We start from the raw sequence: 20,350 nt of genomic DNA, 5'->3' as shown, positions 1-20,350 counted from the left end.
AGGAAACCTAGCTTGGTTCTGTTATGAGTCCCACATTCATGCTTGGAATATGGCATGGGGATGATTGGCTTACAAAAATATTTGGTTCAGCCAATATATGGTCAGGTGGTTCGTGGAAGTCCCAAAACTAGTTGGCTTTTGCATTCATTAATAAGAGCTTCTTCTCCTTGGTATTTTATGTGTAAATGTACTGACTCATACGTGGATTTTATGGTTTTTATATCCTTGTTATTTTTGTTGGTTATATGTTGGTTATGAGTATGTTTTATGACAGACTTGATGTATGGCTCTCATCATGTTTTGATTAGTAACTGAAAGTATAATGAATATATGAACCAATAGATGATAATGCATCGATTGTTATAAGGTAAAAATTCTTCTTTACGAATCTCACATAAGTATGAGACCCCGATGCTCAGATTTGTTGTTAAAACCTGTTGAATGCATATTTGTGACATGTTTGACAAAATGCCTATTATGGCTAGTAGTGGTCAAGACAAGTCATTTATCAAGTGTTTGCACTAGTTGATCCAAATTTAAATAGGAACGCAACAAATTACAGAGATAACCATATACACAGAGATGCAGAGGAAATAATACTTCACTTCATTAATGTAAAATACTGAAATATTCTTACAAACATAAATGGAAATAAACCAGCTAGGGCGATGGTAGCTTATCTCTGAGAAGAGATGTGGTGGCTACATGCCTCTGAACTCCTTACAATGAGGTTCAAGGGCCTTTTTTATATTGAACAATAAGAGCAAACCCTAAACAACCAAAACCCTAACCCAAGGAGATGTAACACCAAGAGTTTATGGGCCCCATTGGGGTGAGTTGGACAACCAACTTCTCGGGGTCATGACTTGGTCATATTATCTCTATTTGACGCACATGATAACTTGTTGCAAAGATCTTTCCGAGGACTACGACGGAAAATTGGATTTTAGGCAAAAAACACTGGTGGTAGATTTCAAAAAAATGTCGTTTAGGGCCTCAAAACATCTCTGAAAGTTTAGGACCCTAAAAAATGCTAAAAATAGTAAATCGTGCTACAATTAAGGAAACTGAAAAATTGAAAGAAGAAATGGTGGGGTCCAAGTGGAATTGGCGGGTGGCCACCAATATCCACCTGGATCATTCCTACCCCCAATGTTCCCCATTGCATTGAGTTCCTCCATGAGATGAGGAAACTTTTGGTGAACTTGGTCCCTAGTGAGCCACTTGCCCTGGTGAAGGAGTTGGCCTGCTTTGACAACTCGATACAATTGGATATTCTGCTGGCGAGTGTGCTTGATCTGTGTGTCCATGATCCGATTAGTTGCAGCTTGTTCCATGCAATCTTGATTCAACTCTATGGGTGTGAGTTGTTCTACAATGTTAGATGTGTCTAGTAATGGTGGAAATTATGGCCGAAGGCAGTCCAAATTGAACATTGGGTGCAAGCCAAGGAATGGGGGGAATGTTGAACTCAAATTCATTCTCTCCCACAACCTTGCTAATGGTGTAAGGACCATATCGGAGTGGTCTGAGTTTCCGTTAGGCTCTGGTAAGGCGTTCCTTTTGCAAATGCAACTAGAATTTTCCGCCCACTTGAAACTTGTGTAGCACCCGATGTTGATCATGTCGCTTCTTGTACTTGGTATTTGATTTCTCCAGAATGTCATGGACCTGCTGGTGAATATGTTGGATGTGCTCAATGAAGTTGTTTGACTTATCTGTTTTAGACTAGACATAAGCTGAATCTGTGTGAGTAGCTGCAAATGGCATGGCCACATCAATGGGATATAGTGGTTGGAATCCCAAGTCCACCTGAAAAGGGCTATGGCTAGTCGAGTTGTGGAGCCCCCGGTTGTAGCTGTGCTAAACATAGGGGAGGCTCTCGTCCCATGTGCATGGATGTTTTGAGTTGTACATGCACAGAATGTGTACGATCATCCTGTTGACAACCTCTGTCTAGCCATCAGTTTGAGGATGGAAGGCTATGGACTTAGTGAGTTTGGTGTCTAGCATCGACCAGAGACTGGACCAAAATGTACTGAGGAACCTGTTGTCCCGATCTGATATGATAGACTATGGGATCCCAAAGTGTACCCACACTCGTTCAAAGAAGAGTTTAGCAGTGGATTCTGTTGTGATATTCTTCTTGCACGGCGCCATAATGGCCATCTTCAAGAACCTATCGATGACCACAAAAACACAGTCATTTCCATGCTTAGTTGAAGGAATGCTTGACATGTAATCCATGGAGATGGATTCCCAAGGTCGACTAGGGGTAGGCAGCAGGGTATAGAGGCCTTGCTTCTTGATGGTTGGTTTGGCAATGGCACAAGCAGTGCATGATCTAATGTACTTACCGATATCCTATCGAAGATTCAGACAATAGAAATACTTCTGCATTATTGCCACCGTTTTCTCAACCCCAAAATGCCCAGCAACCCGACTGTAGTGTGCTTCCCAAATCATCTTGGTACACTCGCTTGAAGGAACACAAAGGTGACCCAAGTGGCATAACATGGCATCCTGGAGGTGAAAATCTAGAACATGCTCCTCCAAGAGTGTTTGATATGTGTGGCCAAATTCTGGGTCGCTTTTGTAGAGAAGTCACCAATCAAAAGTCTCATGCCCACAAGAGTTGAGCACGGTGGTTAACGCCATGATCGGTGGTCAACTGAGGCAATCTGCAACATTATTGGTGCTGCCCTTCTTATACTTGATATTCAAATGGAACTTTTGCAGGTATCTGGAACACTTCTAATAGCGATCATTTTGAAATTTTCCTTGGGTCTGTATGAACTACAGGGGTCGGTGGTCTGTGTGGATGACTGTTTCCTTCCCAAAATGTAATGCTTCCATTGTCACCAGGCCTGCATAATGGAATACATATCTTTGTCATAAGTGGGATACTTCCGGACTGTGTCTGAAAGTGTCTCATTGTGATATGCCACTGGATCCCCGTGTTGAGTAAGGACTGCCCCAATAGCATAGTTAGAGGAATCTGTCTCGACCTCAAATGGTTGTTGCAAGTATGGTAATGCGAGCACTAGTGCCAAGAAAAGGCGATCTTTCAACTCTGTGAATGCCTTCTGTTGAGATTCAGACCAAAATAATTTTTCTTTCGCTCCTCCCTTGGTGACTTGACTCAAGGGCTAAGTGATATGAGAAAATCCCAACACAAACCTGCAGTAGAAGTTGGCAAGACCTAGAAAGTTTCGGAGCTCTGTCAGAGTGGTTGGAGATGACTAATCCTGAATGACTTGGATCTTGGCTAGATCCACATGCACCCCCTGTTCATCAATAATGTATCCCAAATACTGAACCTAGGTCATGCCAAAAGTGTATTTCTCCAAATTTGCACATAACTTGTGTTGTCGCAGTGTTTAGAGAACCTGTCAGATGTGGTGGAGGTGCTCTTCCCAACTCTGGCTAAAGATCAAGACGTCATCCAAGTACACCACTACAAATGAGTTGGTGAATGGCCGCAAGGTGTCATCCATTAGCCTCATGAAGGTTGCAGGAGCATTCGTCAATCTGAAAGGCATAACCAACCATTCAAAAAGGCCCTCCTTAGCTTTGAAGGTAGTCTTCCACACATTAGAGGGTTCGATTGGTACCTGGTGATATCCTGACTTCAAATCGATTTTGCTGAAATATTTCCCCCCTTCAGTTGGTCCAAGAGGTCATCAATCCGTGGGATCGGGTACCTATTATGGACAATGATCTTGTTCAGCGCCCAATAGTCAATACAGAGTCTCCAAGTCCCATCCTTCTTTTGTACCAACACGATCGGGCTCCCACAGGGCGATGAACTTCGACGGATATGACCTTTCTGCAACATCTCCTAAATCTGCCTCTTGATTTCATCATTCTCCATAATAGAGCGTTGATAGATTGGTCCATTGGGCAGTGGTGCACCTAGGGTCAGATCAATGGAGTGCTTGACCTGACAGTGTAGAGCAACCCTTGTGGGGGAGGTGAAGATGTCCTCGTACTCCTCCATGACCTTGTCCATCTATAGTTGTCATGCGGAGGGTCCCTGTTTGGAGGTCGTGGCCACCATCTTCTTCCTTCCTTGAGGGTGTATCATCAGGAAAACAAATTTCTCGGTTTTGGAAATGATCTTACTGTATTGTTTTGTAGTAACCAAAGAGATGGCGATAGGTGGTGCTACCTCTGGTATCCTGTATAACTTATTTCCCAAAGTAACAATAATAACACAGGGCCTTGATTCATACACAACATGTCGCTTCCACAAGTATGGTTGTCCTAATAATACATCACAAACTTCAAGGGGAGCAATGTCACACAATACCTCATCTGTGAAGGGCTTAATGTTGTATCGAAGGCGACACTGCTGGCTCATGCGAAGATCCCATCCTTGGTGAAGTCACCCCATGGTGTACATTTGTGGATGTGTTGTGGTCGATAAGCCCAGCCGCTTCACGACCTCTGTCGAAATGAGGTTCTTTTGGCTCCCGCTGTCGACAACGAACTGTAGCGGGGAGCCCTTTACCCAAATCTAGGAGTAGAAGAGACATTACTCCTCCTTTGGATATTTAGGTTCCTCCTTCTGGATCTTCGTGGTGGCAACGGTGGCGTTGGGCTCCGCATCGATAATCTACTTCCCTTTGTCATTACCCTTGTCAGGTTCTGACTCGGAGTCGAAACATGCATTTGATTCTAAAACCTTTAGCTTGTCCACCAATGACTGCTTGGCCCGACACTCACTTGTGTTGTGAGTTGAGCTCTTACAGATCTCACACCACTTTCCCATGTCTTTTTTTGGCTTCGCGGTGCTGTTCTTTGCTTGCAGCTTTGGCAGGTTGTCTTGGGCCGCCCCGCCTTAACTTTGTCCTTTGTTTTGCGGTTTGGGAGCACCTTTCCCTTGCTTCGGATTCACAGATCCAAAGTCTCGCTTATTCTGTTTAAAATTTTGCTTGACCTTGACGGCATATCGGTATGTTGTGCCGAGCGAGGAGATGTTCAGGAATTTTATTTCTTCCTGGATGTACTTGTGCAGGGAGTCGTGGTATTTGAGTATCAAATGTTTTCACGAACCCTTAATACCTAAATTTATGCAAAGGGTATGGAAAATATTGGTAAACTTCGACATGTCTTGGTCCCTTCCCTACCGCAGTGTGGTCCACTTTATGTATTGATCCTCATAGCTTCCGACAGGGTAGTACTGCTCCTTGATGGCATCCTGTAATGAATTCCAAGTGGGTGCAGCTGAAAATAGTGAGCCTGTACTTTCATCCTTCTGCTCGTAGTAGGTTTTCCACCAGTCCTTGGCGTGGGGGGATACTTTGAGAAGAGCAAAAATAATATTTTCCTGACTGGAAAAATCATGAACAGAAAAATAACCCTCTAGCAAATTTAACCATTTATCGACGACATCTGCGTCTATCTAACCCTCAAATACGGGGATTTCAAAATTAAATTGTACCTTAAATGGTGTGGCATTTCTCGAGTAGTTGTTGGAAGCCGATGCATTGCCCCTGGGTAGCCACTGAAGGATCTGGGCAAAGTTGTCCATCATCGCGTTCCTTTGTTGCTCTTGGGCTTCTTCAAGCAAGATTTTGATAGGATCTCCTGCCCCCTCGTCTTTGTTTTCATCCACCATGGGAGGCCGTCAGGATTTACAAGGCTGGTCTTGCAAAGGTTCGACCAATTCAAGCCCTAACTTCTTATATCCTGACCTCGTTGGGGACATGCAAAGAAAAATAGAGAAAAAAAAGCATACCGCTTTGATACCACTGATATGAATTTAAATAGGAACGCAACAAATTACAGAGATAACCATAAACACAGAGATGCAGCAAAAATAATACTTCACTTCATTAATGTAAAATACTGAAATATGCTCACAAATAGAAATGGAAATAAACCAGTTAGAGCGATGGTAGCTTATCTCTGAGAAGAGATGTGGCGGCTACATGCCTCTGAACTCCTTACAATGAGGCTCAAGGGCCTTTTTTATTATTGAACAATAAGAGAAAACCCTAAACAACCAAAACCCTAACCCGAGGAGATGTAACACCAAGAGTTTATGGGCCCCGTTGGGGTGAGTTGGACAGCCAACTTCCCGGGGTCATGACTTGGTCATATTATCTCCGTTTGACGTGCATGATAACCCCATTGGAAATATCTTTCCGAGGACTACAACAAAAAAGATAATTTTAGACAAAAAATGGCTAGCAGTAGATTTCCAAAAAAACGTCGTTTAGAGCCTCACAGCTCCGAAAGTTTAGGACCTGAAAAACTACTAAAAATACTAAATTGTGTTATAATTAAGGAAACTGAAAGAAGAAATGGTGGGGGTCCAAGTGGAATTGGTGGGTGGCCACCAATATCCACCTGGATCACAAGTACCTTTTTTTAATGTTATTTATCATTCCTAAAAGTTTCATAAATTTCTAAGTAGTGGCCTGAGTCTTGGCCCTGAAAAATTGGCACAAAATCTGGGGTCGGCTCAGAACTATCTAGAAAAGTCCATTGTCGTTGTCATGCCCTTATTTTGGGAGCGATAGGAAGGCTTTGGTCGCATGCATGCCTTTTCATGGGAGTGACTAGGGCTTTAAGACAATGAAAATCTAATTTGTCTCAAGGGTTAAGCACCTAGAAGGATTGGTTACATCCTGAAGGGTCTATAGCTCCTGGGAAAGGTTTATTTGGTTGTGTTTGTCGGTTCCAATTCCTTAACTATACTTGGGGAGTTGAATCACATCATAGTAACCTCTCATCACCTGTTTACTCCAGTGGACCAATTAGCTTGGGTAAATGTGGGAGGAGGGTGTTACAATCACTAGCTTGCATACACCCTACTCCAAGTAGAAGGTAGAGGGGAAGCTTTATGATCTCATTTACTAAAATATTTTGGGGACCAAAATCCTCCCTAAATAGAAGGTATGATCGAAAATGGATCATTATATAATTTTTCATCTATCTTGGTACTCTCTAGGTGGAAAAATTGGAAGAATTGACTTATAGGGCCCATTTAAGGGCTAGTTCCTAGTTTGGTGATTTGGGGTTTGGAAAATTCTAAAGTCATTTTTGAGGCATAAAATAACACTCTTTGGGGTCAAAGCTTTGTGAAAATATATCATAACCCCTATACGTTGTTCTACACATCAAAATATTTCCAATGGTGTGAAAATCACCTCAATTGGATTTCATATATGGAAGTTATTATTGCCACAAGTTAACCTACCTTGTTGACCATAATGGTACTAAGTAGATTCCATGCGAACCCCTATTACTCACATGTAGGGCCAGTCATGTGTGGAATTTGAAGAAGATTCTAGAAGTTCGAAAACCTTAACACTAATTGAGGATTGAGTCGTGCAAAAACCCTAACCTTAACCCTATACAAAAATTTGGTTATGTTAAATACTAGGATGTTAGAAACGGAAGGGGCTCTATTCTTCTGGTATTGGTATTTCTTTCATAATTGAATAGAGAATCTAGGAGTGGGATATTGAATAATAATGTAGGAGGTAGAATATTTAGTAAGAGTCACTCAAGACAAAATGTCCATGGAAACGCCATAATGAGCACCCCATTTTATAACTAAGAGAAAGAGATTGGTGGATAAACTTCACATTCTAGCTAGCTTTTATCCTATATTGGGCTCTGGGATAGCATCTTGTGTTCATTTTCTTGTGTCTTTATTTTAGTTTTAGTTATTTCCACAATATTGAGCATTATGATACTAATATTAAATATAAGATCTAAGGTAATAAAATATTTCATAATATTGTAAGATGTGTTGTGATGACTATTCTAGTTAAATATCCATGACAATTTATAGATTAAAAATTCTAATGACAATCCACAAAATCCACAATCTCCATATCAATGACCAAGACCTTATGGTTAGTTTTGATGTTATGTTCCTTTTCAACAAAATTACTATTTCGGAAGCCACTAAACTTATTTCCAAGATCATTTACCCATAAATCTTAAACCTTATCAAGAGATTTATTTCATTTTATTCACTTTTAGAGATAAATTCTATGAACAAACAAAAGGTAAAACAATGAACTTATCCTTATCTTCCATTTTGATAACCATCTTCATGGAACACTTTAACAATTTCCATATCAAACATAAATCTTAGTTTTGATTTGCTAATAACACTTTGTTATTTAGCACCATGGCCATTCATCAATAACATCATGTTTTTACTAACTCAACATCATATATCTTCACATTCACTTTACCATGGAAACTAACAAGATAACTCAAAACTTTTTCTCAATATTCTACTCACTTGGTAAGTAGATGGTTCGCTCTCCCATCGAGTCTTTCAAAAAAATTATTATACCAATAAGTATTTCCGTGGCCAATCCCACCCCACCTTGCTAAAAAAATGTCTTATTCTTAAAACTCTAGTATCTTAAATCATTCAAATTTATGCTCCCAACTCTTAAACAAATAATGATCCATTTTCAATAATTCTCTCTTATCTAATAGATACTACATTTCCCAAACCAACATATCTTTCTACTCTATTATATAACCTAAAAGTAACCAACATATCTTTCTACTCTATTATATAACCTAAAAGTAAACACCCTCTCTCAACTAATTTCTTAAGACCAAAATTTACTCCCTTACATTCATAAAATTGTTGATGATATTTTAAGATGCTTAGATAGAAAAAAATACCGAAACTTATTTCAAACTTCACAAAACCTTTAAGCAACAACTCAAAAATCAATCCAATAGAGTGCTCTCTCAATAAGTTTATCAAATTCATTGCTTTTATAGTAAATCTTATCTTAAACCCATATCAAAAAAATTATTTATAAATATAATCACATTCCAAAAACGACAATCGCTGAACATTCCCATTACATTAAATACCTTATTTAGTTTAGTTACACTAAAATATTAACCCCTACTTTATACTACGTCATTAAGAAAACATTAAAATTAGAAAAAACTAACGTTACTTTAAAAAAAACTTTAAAACTTAACCACTCTACATTGGACCTTTCTTGATTTTCTTTATGCTCGTACCCTTCTTGATTTTCCATAGTGGAACCTTCCTAACCAATGAATTTTTGACCTTTTGATCATGATATGATATTTCATATATAATCTCTACACAACAATTTTTTTATAATTTTGTGAAGTTTATAAGATGCATATTTTTTTTTTTTAAAGATTCAGGAAAACAATGTCAAACTAGAAAGAGATATGTTAAGTTACTTAAGGTATTACTGTAGAACAAATAAAAAGAGATAAATTCTATAGTATTTATTGTTGTTCTTATAGCCAATGTATCACTACAACCCCTCCAAGAAGAAATATGTATATTATTTTTATCGAAATATAATGATTTTTTTGAGGAAAATGTTAAAATATTTTTTAATAATCAAATTTTATTTACTATTTATTGCGAGCATAGATGCGATGTTTTATGGAAAAAACATGGTATAAAATAATAATAAAATAAAATAATATGAATTTAATTATAAAATTAATAAAATTTATTAATTTAATTTATTTTTTTAGTGAAATTATAAAACGTTAGTTATTATTATAAATAAATTTTATATAATATACCCATCACATTAATATAAATATAAATAATAATTCTTCATAACTTTAATATTTCAAAACTTATAATTAATAATATTATAAAAACTTAATACATTCAATTAATATATCTATAATAAAAAATTATATATATATATATATATAATAATCATAAATTAAAATTATTTTAAAATATAAAGTATAATAATGATTAACATTTATAACCATATAGTTCAGAACTTCATATTTAAAATTAATTTAAAAACAAATAAAACTTATTTTAAAACATATCTATATATATATAATTAGTGCTATACATATCATATTAAAATCTTAATTTTTTTTTTTAAATATGTCAAAAAAGATGTCAAGCTAACTAGTAAAGCCATATAAATGAAATACCTAATAAATATATATTGAGATCAATTTATAATAAATAAAAAAACATTTACTTAATTGTACATCTTTTATTGCCAAAAAAAAAAAAAAAAACATAAAAATTAACTAAATTATAACTTTATTATTATTACTTTTCCCAAGGAAAAATCATAATTGTATTAAACCTAAAACAAAACAATAAAATTACATTATGTAGATGTTGGTGAACATTTGGTCGTGTCAGCTTCTCTATTGATTCTCAACAAAAGAAAAGCACTATAAAAATAAATAATTTTGCCAGGGCTAAGTGTGATAAAAATCACTTTGTTTCCCCTTTTTTTCTTTCTTTTTCTCTACTTTTTGCCAAATTCCTTGTTTAGGAGTGGTTGTTACTATTGTTGAGTGATTTCCTTCTATCTTCTAAGGTGATTCTTTATCTGAGTCCAAGCTCTTGAAAACACGAGTTCTCTTTATGCCTCCCAATTCCATTTCAATGGGTGTTTCCACTTTCTATTGCATTATTGCTATGATCTTTGTTGATTCGGCACCCTTCTAGCTATGAGCCACTATTACTAACTAATTCCTAGCTCCTCCATTTGCTTGGCTACCCAGTTGTGTCTGTGTTGATGTATTTGGAGTATTTTACATGCGTGTTTCTTCTTCATCATCAACAATCTTAGGAAACTGCCATCCCCTTGGTTTTGGGACCTGCCTCTTTTTTTTTTTGAACCTTTTTTGCATGTGGGCACGGGTTCTAAAGATTTCCTATTTGAAAACATGTGCGACATCGTAATGTCGTATTCTCATAATCCAAGCCTGTGTCCACTGGATGCTTTTATTTTTTAAAAGAATACAATCAGGGAGACCTTTGTTAAGGTATATCTCTACACATATTCTGGAAAATGTAAAGATGTTTTTGGTTGTTCTGTCCAATCCATTTTTTTGAATTTACCCAGGGTATTTCCAATTTCCTCCAATACTTAATGGTGTCAAAATGGAAGAGGAAGGTTTAGTAACCTCACCCATACCGACATTGTTGTTACCACCATGCTAATAGCTTCAAATTCTGGGAACCATGGGGTAATGAAAGGCCCAACCCTACCACAAAACCATGACCCTTCTTTCAAAACTTTTTCCATATCTTATTGTGTGTCAAATTGAACTATGAAGAAGCCTTTGGAGCATAAGTAGAGATCAAAATTTTGTGTCCAAGAGGAATACACTCACTGATATATGTCTTTAGGTCTTAAATAGAAGCCATTAAACTGGCATATTAATGCCTTATATTGTAGATCAACAAAATAGTATTTTACCTCTGGGGTCTTCAAATCCATGGCTAGTACCTTTCCCGTTTGCTCAACAATATAAAGTCATGACAAATTTTGGATCAAATCAGCTGGAGCAGTAATCTTCCCTTTCATTGCATCTTTGAAAGAGATGGATCCATTGGGGTTTCTAGGATTTGTATTAGGGTTTTCTCCACCTCGCAGCCTCATATTTAATATTATAGTATAATCCTTTGCCACACCTTAATATTTTATCTTGAGAGAGTCCTTGAGCACTTTTCCTTCATATAACAAAAATTGGATTGTTGTTGGTATTCCCAAGTCATTTTGAATGTTTTTCTTTAGTTGTTTCACTAGACTCGTGCCCTGGATCCATCAGATAGATGGCTTCTCATTTAAATTCTTGAAGAAGATCTAGTATTTTCCTCTTTCTTTCTATTTTTTGTCTAGACCTGGATAAAAAAGATAGAGAAGTCACTTGTAGAAGGGAAAATATGGAAATAATATTTGAGATTTATTAATGTCATAGACTGGATCCATCCATTCTACTATGTAATCAAGCAGTATCCTAGAACCGTGATCTTGTCAACCACCAATGTGCACAGGCCACAACTCCTTCATGAGCTAAAGACCCATCCTGACAAGGCGTAGCAACAAATCTAATATAAATGTTAACTCTAGCGGCATCCAAGAAGCGTATTCCCGTCATGGCCATTCCATAAGCGTTAGAGAAATTTTGAGGTCTAAAATGAGCCTCCTAAGGAGTATTATAAAATAATTATGGAAATAATAAAATAAGATTAAATTACCTTATCAAGTTTTGGAGGGAAAAAAAAGAAGAAGAAAAAACCACCTTTTCAATTCGTATTTTCAACTTGTCTCCCTATGATTTCACTCAAATTTCAAGCAGGAACACTCTTTGGATGCAAAATTTATTTTTACATCCAAGGAGTACCCATCTTACATACTTTCGATGGACCCTACTACACGAAAAATGTGAAACACGTCAAAAAACATGATTGCAATAATGGTTTTCATGTATTTCACATTTTTCATATAGTAAGGTCCATCAAAATTACGTAACATGGGTACTCCTTGGATGCAAAATTAAATTTTGCATCCAACGAGTGCTCACACTCGAAATTTGAGTAAAATCATATGGAGATAAGTTGAAAATACACGTTGAAAACGTAGTTATTTATTTATTTATTTATTCTTTTTATCTTTTTATGTTTTTACTCTAAAAATGGTGAATCATCCCCATGGTTAACATCATCATATTGATTCCTACTCGTTCTTATAAAGTTGATTTTTGTTAGCCCATTTTTGCCCTAAAAATTTCTCTAATGAGTAGATTTGTTGCCATCAACAACGACTTTAAGTCAATTGTTACTCTTTTCCATGGTTCCACTGTTTCCACAACCCCAAGTGGACGGGCCTTCCGCATATTGAAATTTTTGCTTGCCCTCGAGGGCTTGGGCCATAGATCTATAAAGAGACGTGAACTTCTCAATTTGTAAAACCAAAAATTTTCTACAACGACCACAGTGGATAATACAAAAGACTTCTACTACACTCCCATGCACTTTGTCAAATTTTGTGGCCAATCAGGCATCAACTACGACATATGATGAGACTTCATGGCTGAAAACCCTAACACTCATCAAAATATCCATTTCCTTCTGATCCTTCTTATGTCAAATTTTATTATTATTAGTAGTAGTAGTAGTAAGTTAGAATTCATTACATTGCAGAAAATTTACACAATTTATATCCATAGAAAGTCTTTACTAGATGATGTCTAGTTTGAGAAAAAAATAAAAAAGACTATCTAGCCTAGAACTATTGTAGGTAGGACAATCTACCCATGTGAGGGTGATCATATAGCATCCCATAATGTTTTGAAAACAGTTTGTATCATAAAAAAATAGAGGAATAGTAAAAGAATAAGAGTAGCAAAGGGATCTTTTCCTGATTCTCATTTGTGATCTGTCATGTGTCGAGAGCTACTTGTGGGGGTTCTCCTTACCTTCCTTCAACCAAGGAGGACACTCCCAATCCACCAACACCAAGCCATAGTAAGCATTGTCGCCCTACTGAGGGTGCATATCTGACTACGGATTGGTTGTTGCACCTTCACTATTAGTCATTAGTTCTACTCCCTTGTTTTTTGAAGACCCTATCTCCCTCGATGTTTTCTCCATAACACTACCCAATTTCCAAGTAATTCAATAGGTAGAATCCCATTACTCGATGGATTTAGTTTCCTAGGACTAGGGAGTTTGGTTCCTAAATACAAAGTCTCAAGGAATCTAAGAGGTAGAACTATCAATAGTGTAGAATGATTCTGGAAGTGAAGGAGGGGGCGAGAATTATAAACCCAAAGATCCAACGATGACTCTCAGCGTTTCCCGAGCACGAACTAGGTGGATTTAGAGGTCCATGACTTGACCTTCGACCACCATCACTGTTTCTTCTTGGTCTCGAAGGTGGCATCCCAACAAACTTCGTAATCCCCACTGGTTGTCTCCAATATTTCCAAACACTTGAGACTCCATGTCTGAGACCAAGCATGAATAGTGCCTTAGGAGATCCTCATTGAAGCGCTATGCTCCATGGGCATGCTAGGGAGGAAGAGCGGCCAACCTCTACCTCTGCCCCCTCTCTTGGGACAACCATACTCTCTCATCATTGTTGTAGGTCTTTGACAACTCATATCACCCAACCTTCTATAACTAGTTCCTAATGATTAAACCTCCACCTTGTTAAATGAATGTATATTTTCTGAGATAGCCATAAATGTCAAGTCATTGTCATCATGCTACCACAGTGCACGTATTGTCTCAGATTTGCGTAGATGGCTAGCCTAGAGCGCTATCATTTTCCCATCTTAATTGCCTTAGCTTCAGAAAACGTGTAGGTGTTTAATGCCATCCCCTATCACTTGGTCACGTGGATCAGGGGCAAAATTATTATTATTATTATTAATTATAAAAGGAATGCATATATGAGTTCAACACATATAACACGATTCTTAACCACATAGATTCATTCTCATTTTACTATGAAGATTCTTACCTTGTAAATAGGCTTTGTAACAATACTATGGACTAATCCTATGTTTATGAATATTACATGCCCAAAAAACCATAACTCATTTTATATGGCATTTGTTCATATGTCTTTTTTTAATTAATTAATTTAATTAATCTCAATCTTTGATATATGGCTACTACTAATAATATTGTAAAATATTCATGCCATCAACCTAATAATTATTGATAATTAAATTAAGTAAATAATATTATAAAACCAACTTAAATCTGTCTTAAAAATAAAACATTTTTATACATATATATGAAATTTATATAAATATAAGTAATAGTATTAATAACCAAGAAAAGATTTATAAACCTTAAATTTCCTGATTTATATAATGGTTAAGAGCATGTATTTCATTATTTATACAACTTGAGTGGATTGGTGATTAAGAGCATGTCTTTCCTCCTAAAAACTCCTAAAAACTACAGGTTCAAAATCAGAAAAATAAAATATGTATACGAAAAATATATATACCTTGATAAACTTAACCGTCAAAATTTGGTGCCTTAAAATTAAATAATATTAATACTTTATAACATCACTATCATAACTTCATATCATCTTTGAACATTCTGGTGCGGTGTAAATTGTTTTAAGAAAATAATCATTTCGAAGAACGCGAAATGGCGAGAATGGGAAAGTGTTCAACCTGTCCCTGTCTCATGGATTTTTAAATCAAAAACCTTGTAGATGTTGGACCGATGCACCACAATTTTAACAAATCTTGACCATGACATGATTTTATAGGATTTGATAGGTAAAACTGACCGGTTACAGCCATGTACAGCACGCGTCAAAACTTTTGACTAAAAATGCATTGAACATGAACACGGCTCTCCCTCAACTCAGCGTGAAAGCGGTCTTGTTCTCACGCTGAGAGATCACTCTTATTTTCGTGGAATCACACACAGTTGGGAACACTATACATATGGTTTGATCTCTACAACAACAGCCACAAGCAGGTTTAGGTTTGAAGGAGAGGAAGAGATGGAAATATTACTGAAATTCAAGGCAACTGCTGTGCTAGTATTGGTTAATGGTTTGGTGATGGTCTACTGCAATAACCCACCACGGATCCCTCATGTTGCCCTCAAGGTATTTATAATTGGTATTGGTTCTTATTATAATTTGCACCAACAGTATCAATTATGCTATACCCTTCACTGGCTGAAATATTTTTCTGTTATTGGTTGATTGTATCAGGAGTTGAGTTTGATTAAATTGATCCAAACATCATTCTATCACATGAACCACATCCATTTCACTTACAATACAGTGTCCCTAATTTGCAAAGGAATGCAACTTGAACCACAGATGGGCAGTGTCATGTTTGGATTCACAGCTCTTGTTCTTGCATTTTTATCTCAGTCTCTCATTGCCATAATAGCATCTATGTCAGAGTATGCTTATCCTGATGGAAGTGCCCAAGTTGGATTTTCCGCAGTGGTTCTGTCCCTCAAGGTGCTTGTGAACAAGCTGGATGACCACCTCCATGGCGGCCTGAATGATGTGGGTTGGATGGAGGCCCTTGTGGTGCCCTTTCTTTTCCCTGACAGAGCAGTTATTGTGGGTCTTCTCTGTGGAGTCTTGGCAGGCTATCTCTATCTTCATATCAAAGAGATGTTTGTGTGCTTGTGCATTAAAGTTTTTGGGTGTGTCCGCCCTGAATGTTCAGACCCCTTGATTTGGCTTTGCCCCTCCTGCAAAGTTAGAAATGGTGTGTTTCTTGCACATTGTCATAACTGTTGTCAATCTAGGACTTACATTTAGGGACTACTTCGTTCCATTAGTTTTTTGAGGGGTTAATTTGGGTTAAGTTTTTTTTGCCACAGAAAAAAACACTTAGTTTCATTGATAAAATGAAATTACATCTGCATATATTTCTCATTCACATTCACCATTTTCACTACAGCCCTTTATTAAATATGATTTACCCTCTCTGTTCTATCAAGCCATACTGTTTTTGTTCAATGTTGAGCTAATTTGTGTTGAGCATGTAGTCTCCCTTCCTGATTTCATTTTCATATAATAAGCTAATTTTAGGGTTTGAAAAAAAGAGTTATATATTAAAGTTATAAATTTGTGAATAAATAAGTGTTTTATGGCAGTTTAGTTTCTGCAATTTAAGTTATAAACTATGTTTTCAAAAAAGTATAAACTATGTTTTCAAAAAAGTTGTAAATTAATATATAATGTGGAAAAAATAAATTACTTTCAAAGGGTAAAGGATTTGTATAAATTTTGATGGCAGTAATTACTAGTAAGTCTGTACATTTACATTATGGGAAGAAACTCATAGTTACTATATTTATTTACATCTTGTTCTTCTCGTTTTTTATGCAAATACTTGTTTAGATTATAGTGGGCAGTAACTGATGGTAAATATGTTATCTACCTGAATATAAATGATTTTAGGGAATTTTTATTTTTGATAGATTTTTAAGAAGTTCAACCATGAAAGGTCATTGCACAAAATTCTACAAATCATAGCATAAATATTGAAATTGTATCCAAAAATTATGCACATGACATTCTATGGTGCAAAGGCTGGAATATGACCTCCAAATTATAGTACAATTAAATGTTTAAATTTTTTTAATAATATTGAAAAATAATTATTTTATTTTATTACTAGAGCTTTGCCTTAGCAAAAAATAATAACAGGAAAATATAGATATACCATCATATAAAGATTGGTTGCATTTTTTAATAAAAATTTTAAAAATAAAAATTTATTATAATTAGTTTCTAATTTTTTTTAATAAAAAGAAATAAAATCATTTTAATATATTCTATTCTATTTATAATTAATATTATATAATATAAAGATTAATAAGAAATAGAAAGTTTGGCCAATGAAGTATATGACATTTTTGCACATGTATTTTGCACATGTTATATAATAAATTGATATAAATGTTTGTGAAAATGAGTGAATAAGTGTGGAGAGCATTAAATTTTTTAACATGCTAATTTTTTTTAATACAAAAATTAAGAAAAGATTTACGTACATTAATTTTATACATATAATTGAAAGAAGAAAAAAAAAAAGATTTTATAAGAAGTATTAAATTTTTAGATTTTTATTAATTAAATTACCATATAAAATTTTGAAATATGATAATTATGAATATGAATCATCATTATTTTATTTTAGGAATTTTAATCTATAAGATAATTTTTTTTTGTTTATTAGGTAATGTGAGTTTTGAAATGAGTGGAGGCTTAATATGTGGCTTGAGTAGTGGTCATCTAGAGGCATCATAGCCATCAAAATTAAAGGGGGTTTCAAGATGTTAATTTTTTCACCAAGGAACATCATGTCACCATCTATTCTATGCCCAATGGACATGGTAAAATGGATATTAATTTATAGTTATATGGATAAGCATGTCTATTTTGAAATAGGGCTTCCAATTTTTTAATTTAATTATTAATAATTATTAGATGGATAATAAGATTTAACTTCCACATAATAATTTTAGAATATTCTTAGTAATATGCACAAATCAAAAATGAAAATTTATATATAAAGTAGTTATGCCTTTTTATTTTTTTTTAATTAAATTGATTAATTTAATACCAACAAATATCATATAAATTTGTGCCTTTATATCTATATATATATATGATTTACAAATAAATAATACAATCTGCATACAACAAAAAAATAATTAATTACATGTGTTAAGAAATCTTTAAAATAAATTTTAATTATACTAATTATTTAAATATTTCGTATATATTTCACATTTTTATATAGATAAATATATTATTTTTAATTATATATTTATTAATAAATTTAAACATAAAATTATCCATATAAATTATTATTATTAAATTTCTTTTAATGTAATAACATTATTTATAATTTTTAATAAAAATAAAATTACATTAAAACAAATTGAAATAAATAATTTATTTTTATTTTTATGAAACAATAAACTTCACAAACAAATTGCATATAAATCTTATCATTCACAATGTTACATTTTCACAACTTGTCAAATGAACTGCCCATCTCTTTACACGTACACAATTTTTTTTACAAAGAGTTTTATAAAAATAAATAAAAATATTTTTATGGAACAATAAACTTCACAAACAAATTGCACATAAATCTTATCATTCACAATGTCTTACATTTTCACAACTGGTCAAATGAACTGCCCATGTCTTTACAGGTGCACAATTTTTCTTACAAAATGTTAAAAAAAAATAATGAACACCTATTACTTTTTGTTTTTCGTGAAGCTCTTTAGACACCATAAATTTGTCGCTTCATATTTATCTCACAATAAACTTCTCTTTTATATTTATCTCATATGTAAAAATAAATAGGACGGTGTGCATAACCAAAAAAGGAAAGATTGATTACATTGTAGGAAAAAAGATTGATTACGTTGCATGATGAGAAATCTTTAAAATTGTAATTTTTATATAGATTTAGAAAGATTTCAGCGGAAAGACAATACCTTGGGATGTTTTATCTCATTTGAGATGATTATTTTTATTTTTTTAATTATTTTTATTAATGAAAGGAAAAAAAGGTATGTAGGCTAAATTTTTAAAGTTTAGAAATTATCATTTATCATTAAAAAATTATAAATTTTTATTTGAAAAATGAAAGACATGGTTTTTACATTGGCATGATTTTCTTTGAGTTTATTAATTTTTATCCATTTTCAGATCAATATCTTAATGTTCTCTTGTCTTTTTTTTCCTATCCTTCTTAACCATCTTGGGGAATCTTTGAAGAATGACATATGAACTCCTAAATGAGAATGTGAAGAACTCAAACAAGATTGAGCATTATTTGTCTCACTCTTGGATTTTAGATATTCCCTGTAAATAGCCTTCATATGTTAGCTTGACATGGATTGCAGATCTTTATCGAGAGAGGCCTCTCTTAGGGAAATCAACATGTGTGGATCATCAAGATCCATGTTTTCTAGTAGGTCTTGAGTCTCATGCTCTTCTATTATTGAGCTAGTTGGCTCATTTGGCAGAGAATTTTGTTTATTACCTTATGGACTCTTTTTCTCAAACTCTATTAGGCACAGAAAAATTTGGCAATACTTTCAACAACTGGCTAGGGGACTAATTGATAATCTTCTTGTGCCAGGGTCTCATCCAAAGACGAGAGAAACACGAACCTATTTCTAGGAATGGGATTTTGATCAAAATTTGTAACTCTTGGATGTCTCAATTTTTTTTCCTTTTGGGAGAATTTTCAAAACACTCTTACTCTTTATCAGTTGATTGATCTGTCCGTAAATATTTTGCAATCAAAGAACAATGTCTAAAAATATGTCCATATTCATGACAATGTATGCATCTAAATGGGACATTTTCATAAATCCAGTGTTTATTACTAAAGATTATCATGATAATAAATATATATTGCAATCAGAATAATAAATGTCTATTGAAGTTAGAAGATACTGCTAAATATGCATATATACATAGATCTTTGCATAGGATGTGTATCTCCCTATCTTAGTTTCCCCATAAACCTTGAAAAACTTGCTAATGACATTGCAAATTCCTTCAAGGGTTTCTACCTCACAGTAATCCTTTGGAACATAAAAAACAAAATCCATATCAAGGAAGCAAGGAGGTCTAGCTTATTATGATTATACTACTCTTTCTAAATTAGCATGAAGAGCCCAACATTATTAAAAAAGGAAGGCCCTCTTTCAAAAACCCTCATTCTATCCTCTAAGCTGAAAAAATTTACAATGAATAATTCTTTTGCTCCTAGCTGCACATCAATTTGACCTTTGAGACGCCATTTATTTTGGATCCAACTCATTAAGGATTTTTTAGAGTGTCATAATCTAATGAACTTGCAAATCAAAGTATGATCCTGCATATATTAGTTGTATTTGCAATCTTGTTGGATTTGACCTCGTACTTTGGGTCTTTCACTTCTTTTGGTAGGCAAAGTCCTAGAATTTTATTTTTCCAAAATGCTCAAGTAGTGGTTTCTCAAAGTGATCAAAATCTCCATATTCTTCATTTGAGCTTTGAAAATA

General features: G+C 34.6%; 1 protein-coding gene across 1 annotated transcript; it reads left to right on the top strand.

Moving 5' to 3' along the window:
- The first annotated feature begins 15,182 nt into the window (after positions 1-15,182).
- LOC149152109 (rhomboid-like protein 14, mitochondrial) lies at positions 15,183-16,299 on the top strand. The gene is made up of 2 exons (XM_089445708.1): positions 15,183-15,407; positions 15,516-16,299. The coding sequence occupies exons 1-2, from the start codon at positions 15,300-15,302 to the stop codon at positions 16,080-16,082; spliced, it is 675 nt and encodes a 224-aa protein (XP_089301834.1). The 5' UTR covers positions 15,183-15,299; the 3' UTR covers positions 16,083-16,299.
- Positions 16,300-20,350: the final 4,051 nt, after the last annotated feature.

Source organism: Pinus tabuliformis, chromosome 9 (assembly GCF_031772625.1).
Source record: "Pinus tabuliformis cultivar Carrire ecotype Pingquan chromosome 9, CPIR1, whole genome shotgun sequence".
Lineage (NCBI taxonomy): Eukaryota > Viridiplantae > Streptophyta > Pinopsida > Pinales > Pinaceae > Pinus > Pinus tabuliformis.
This window is presented reverse-complemented; position numbering and strand designations above follow the sequence as displayed.

Bases quoted from the DNA above. Each gene is read 5' to 3' on its own strand.
- LOC149152109 (XM_089445708.1), top strand. From the start codon at position 15,300: ATGGAAATATTACTGAAATTCAAGGCAACTGCTGTGCTAGTATTGGTT. The intron at 15,408-15,515 runs GTATTTATAATT...TGATTGTATCAG, and splicing joins TCCCTCATGTTGCCCTCAAG to GAGTTGAGTTTGATTAAATT.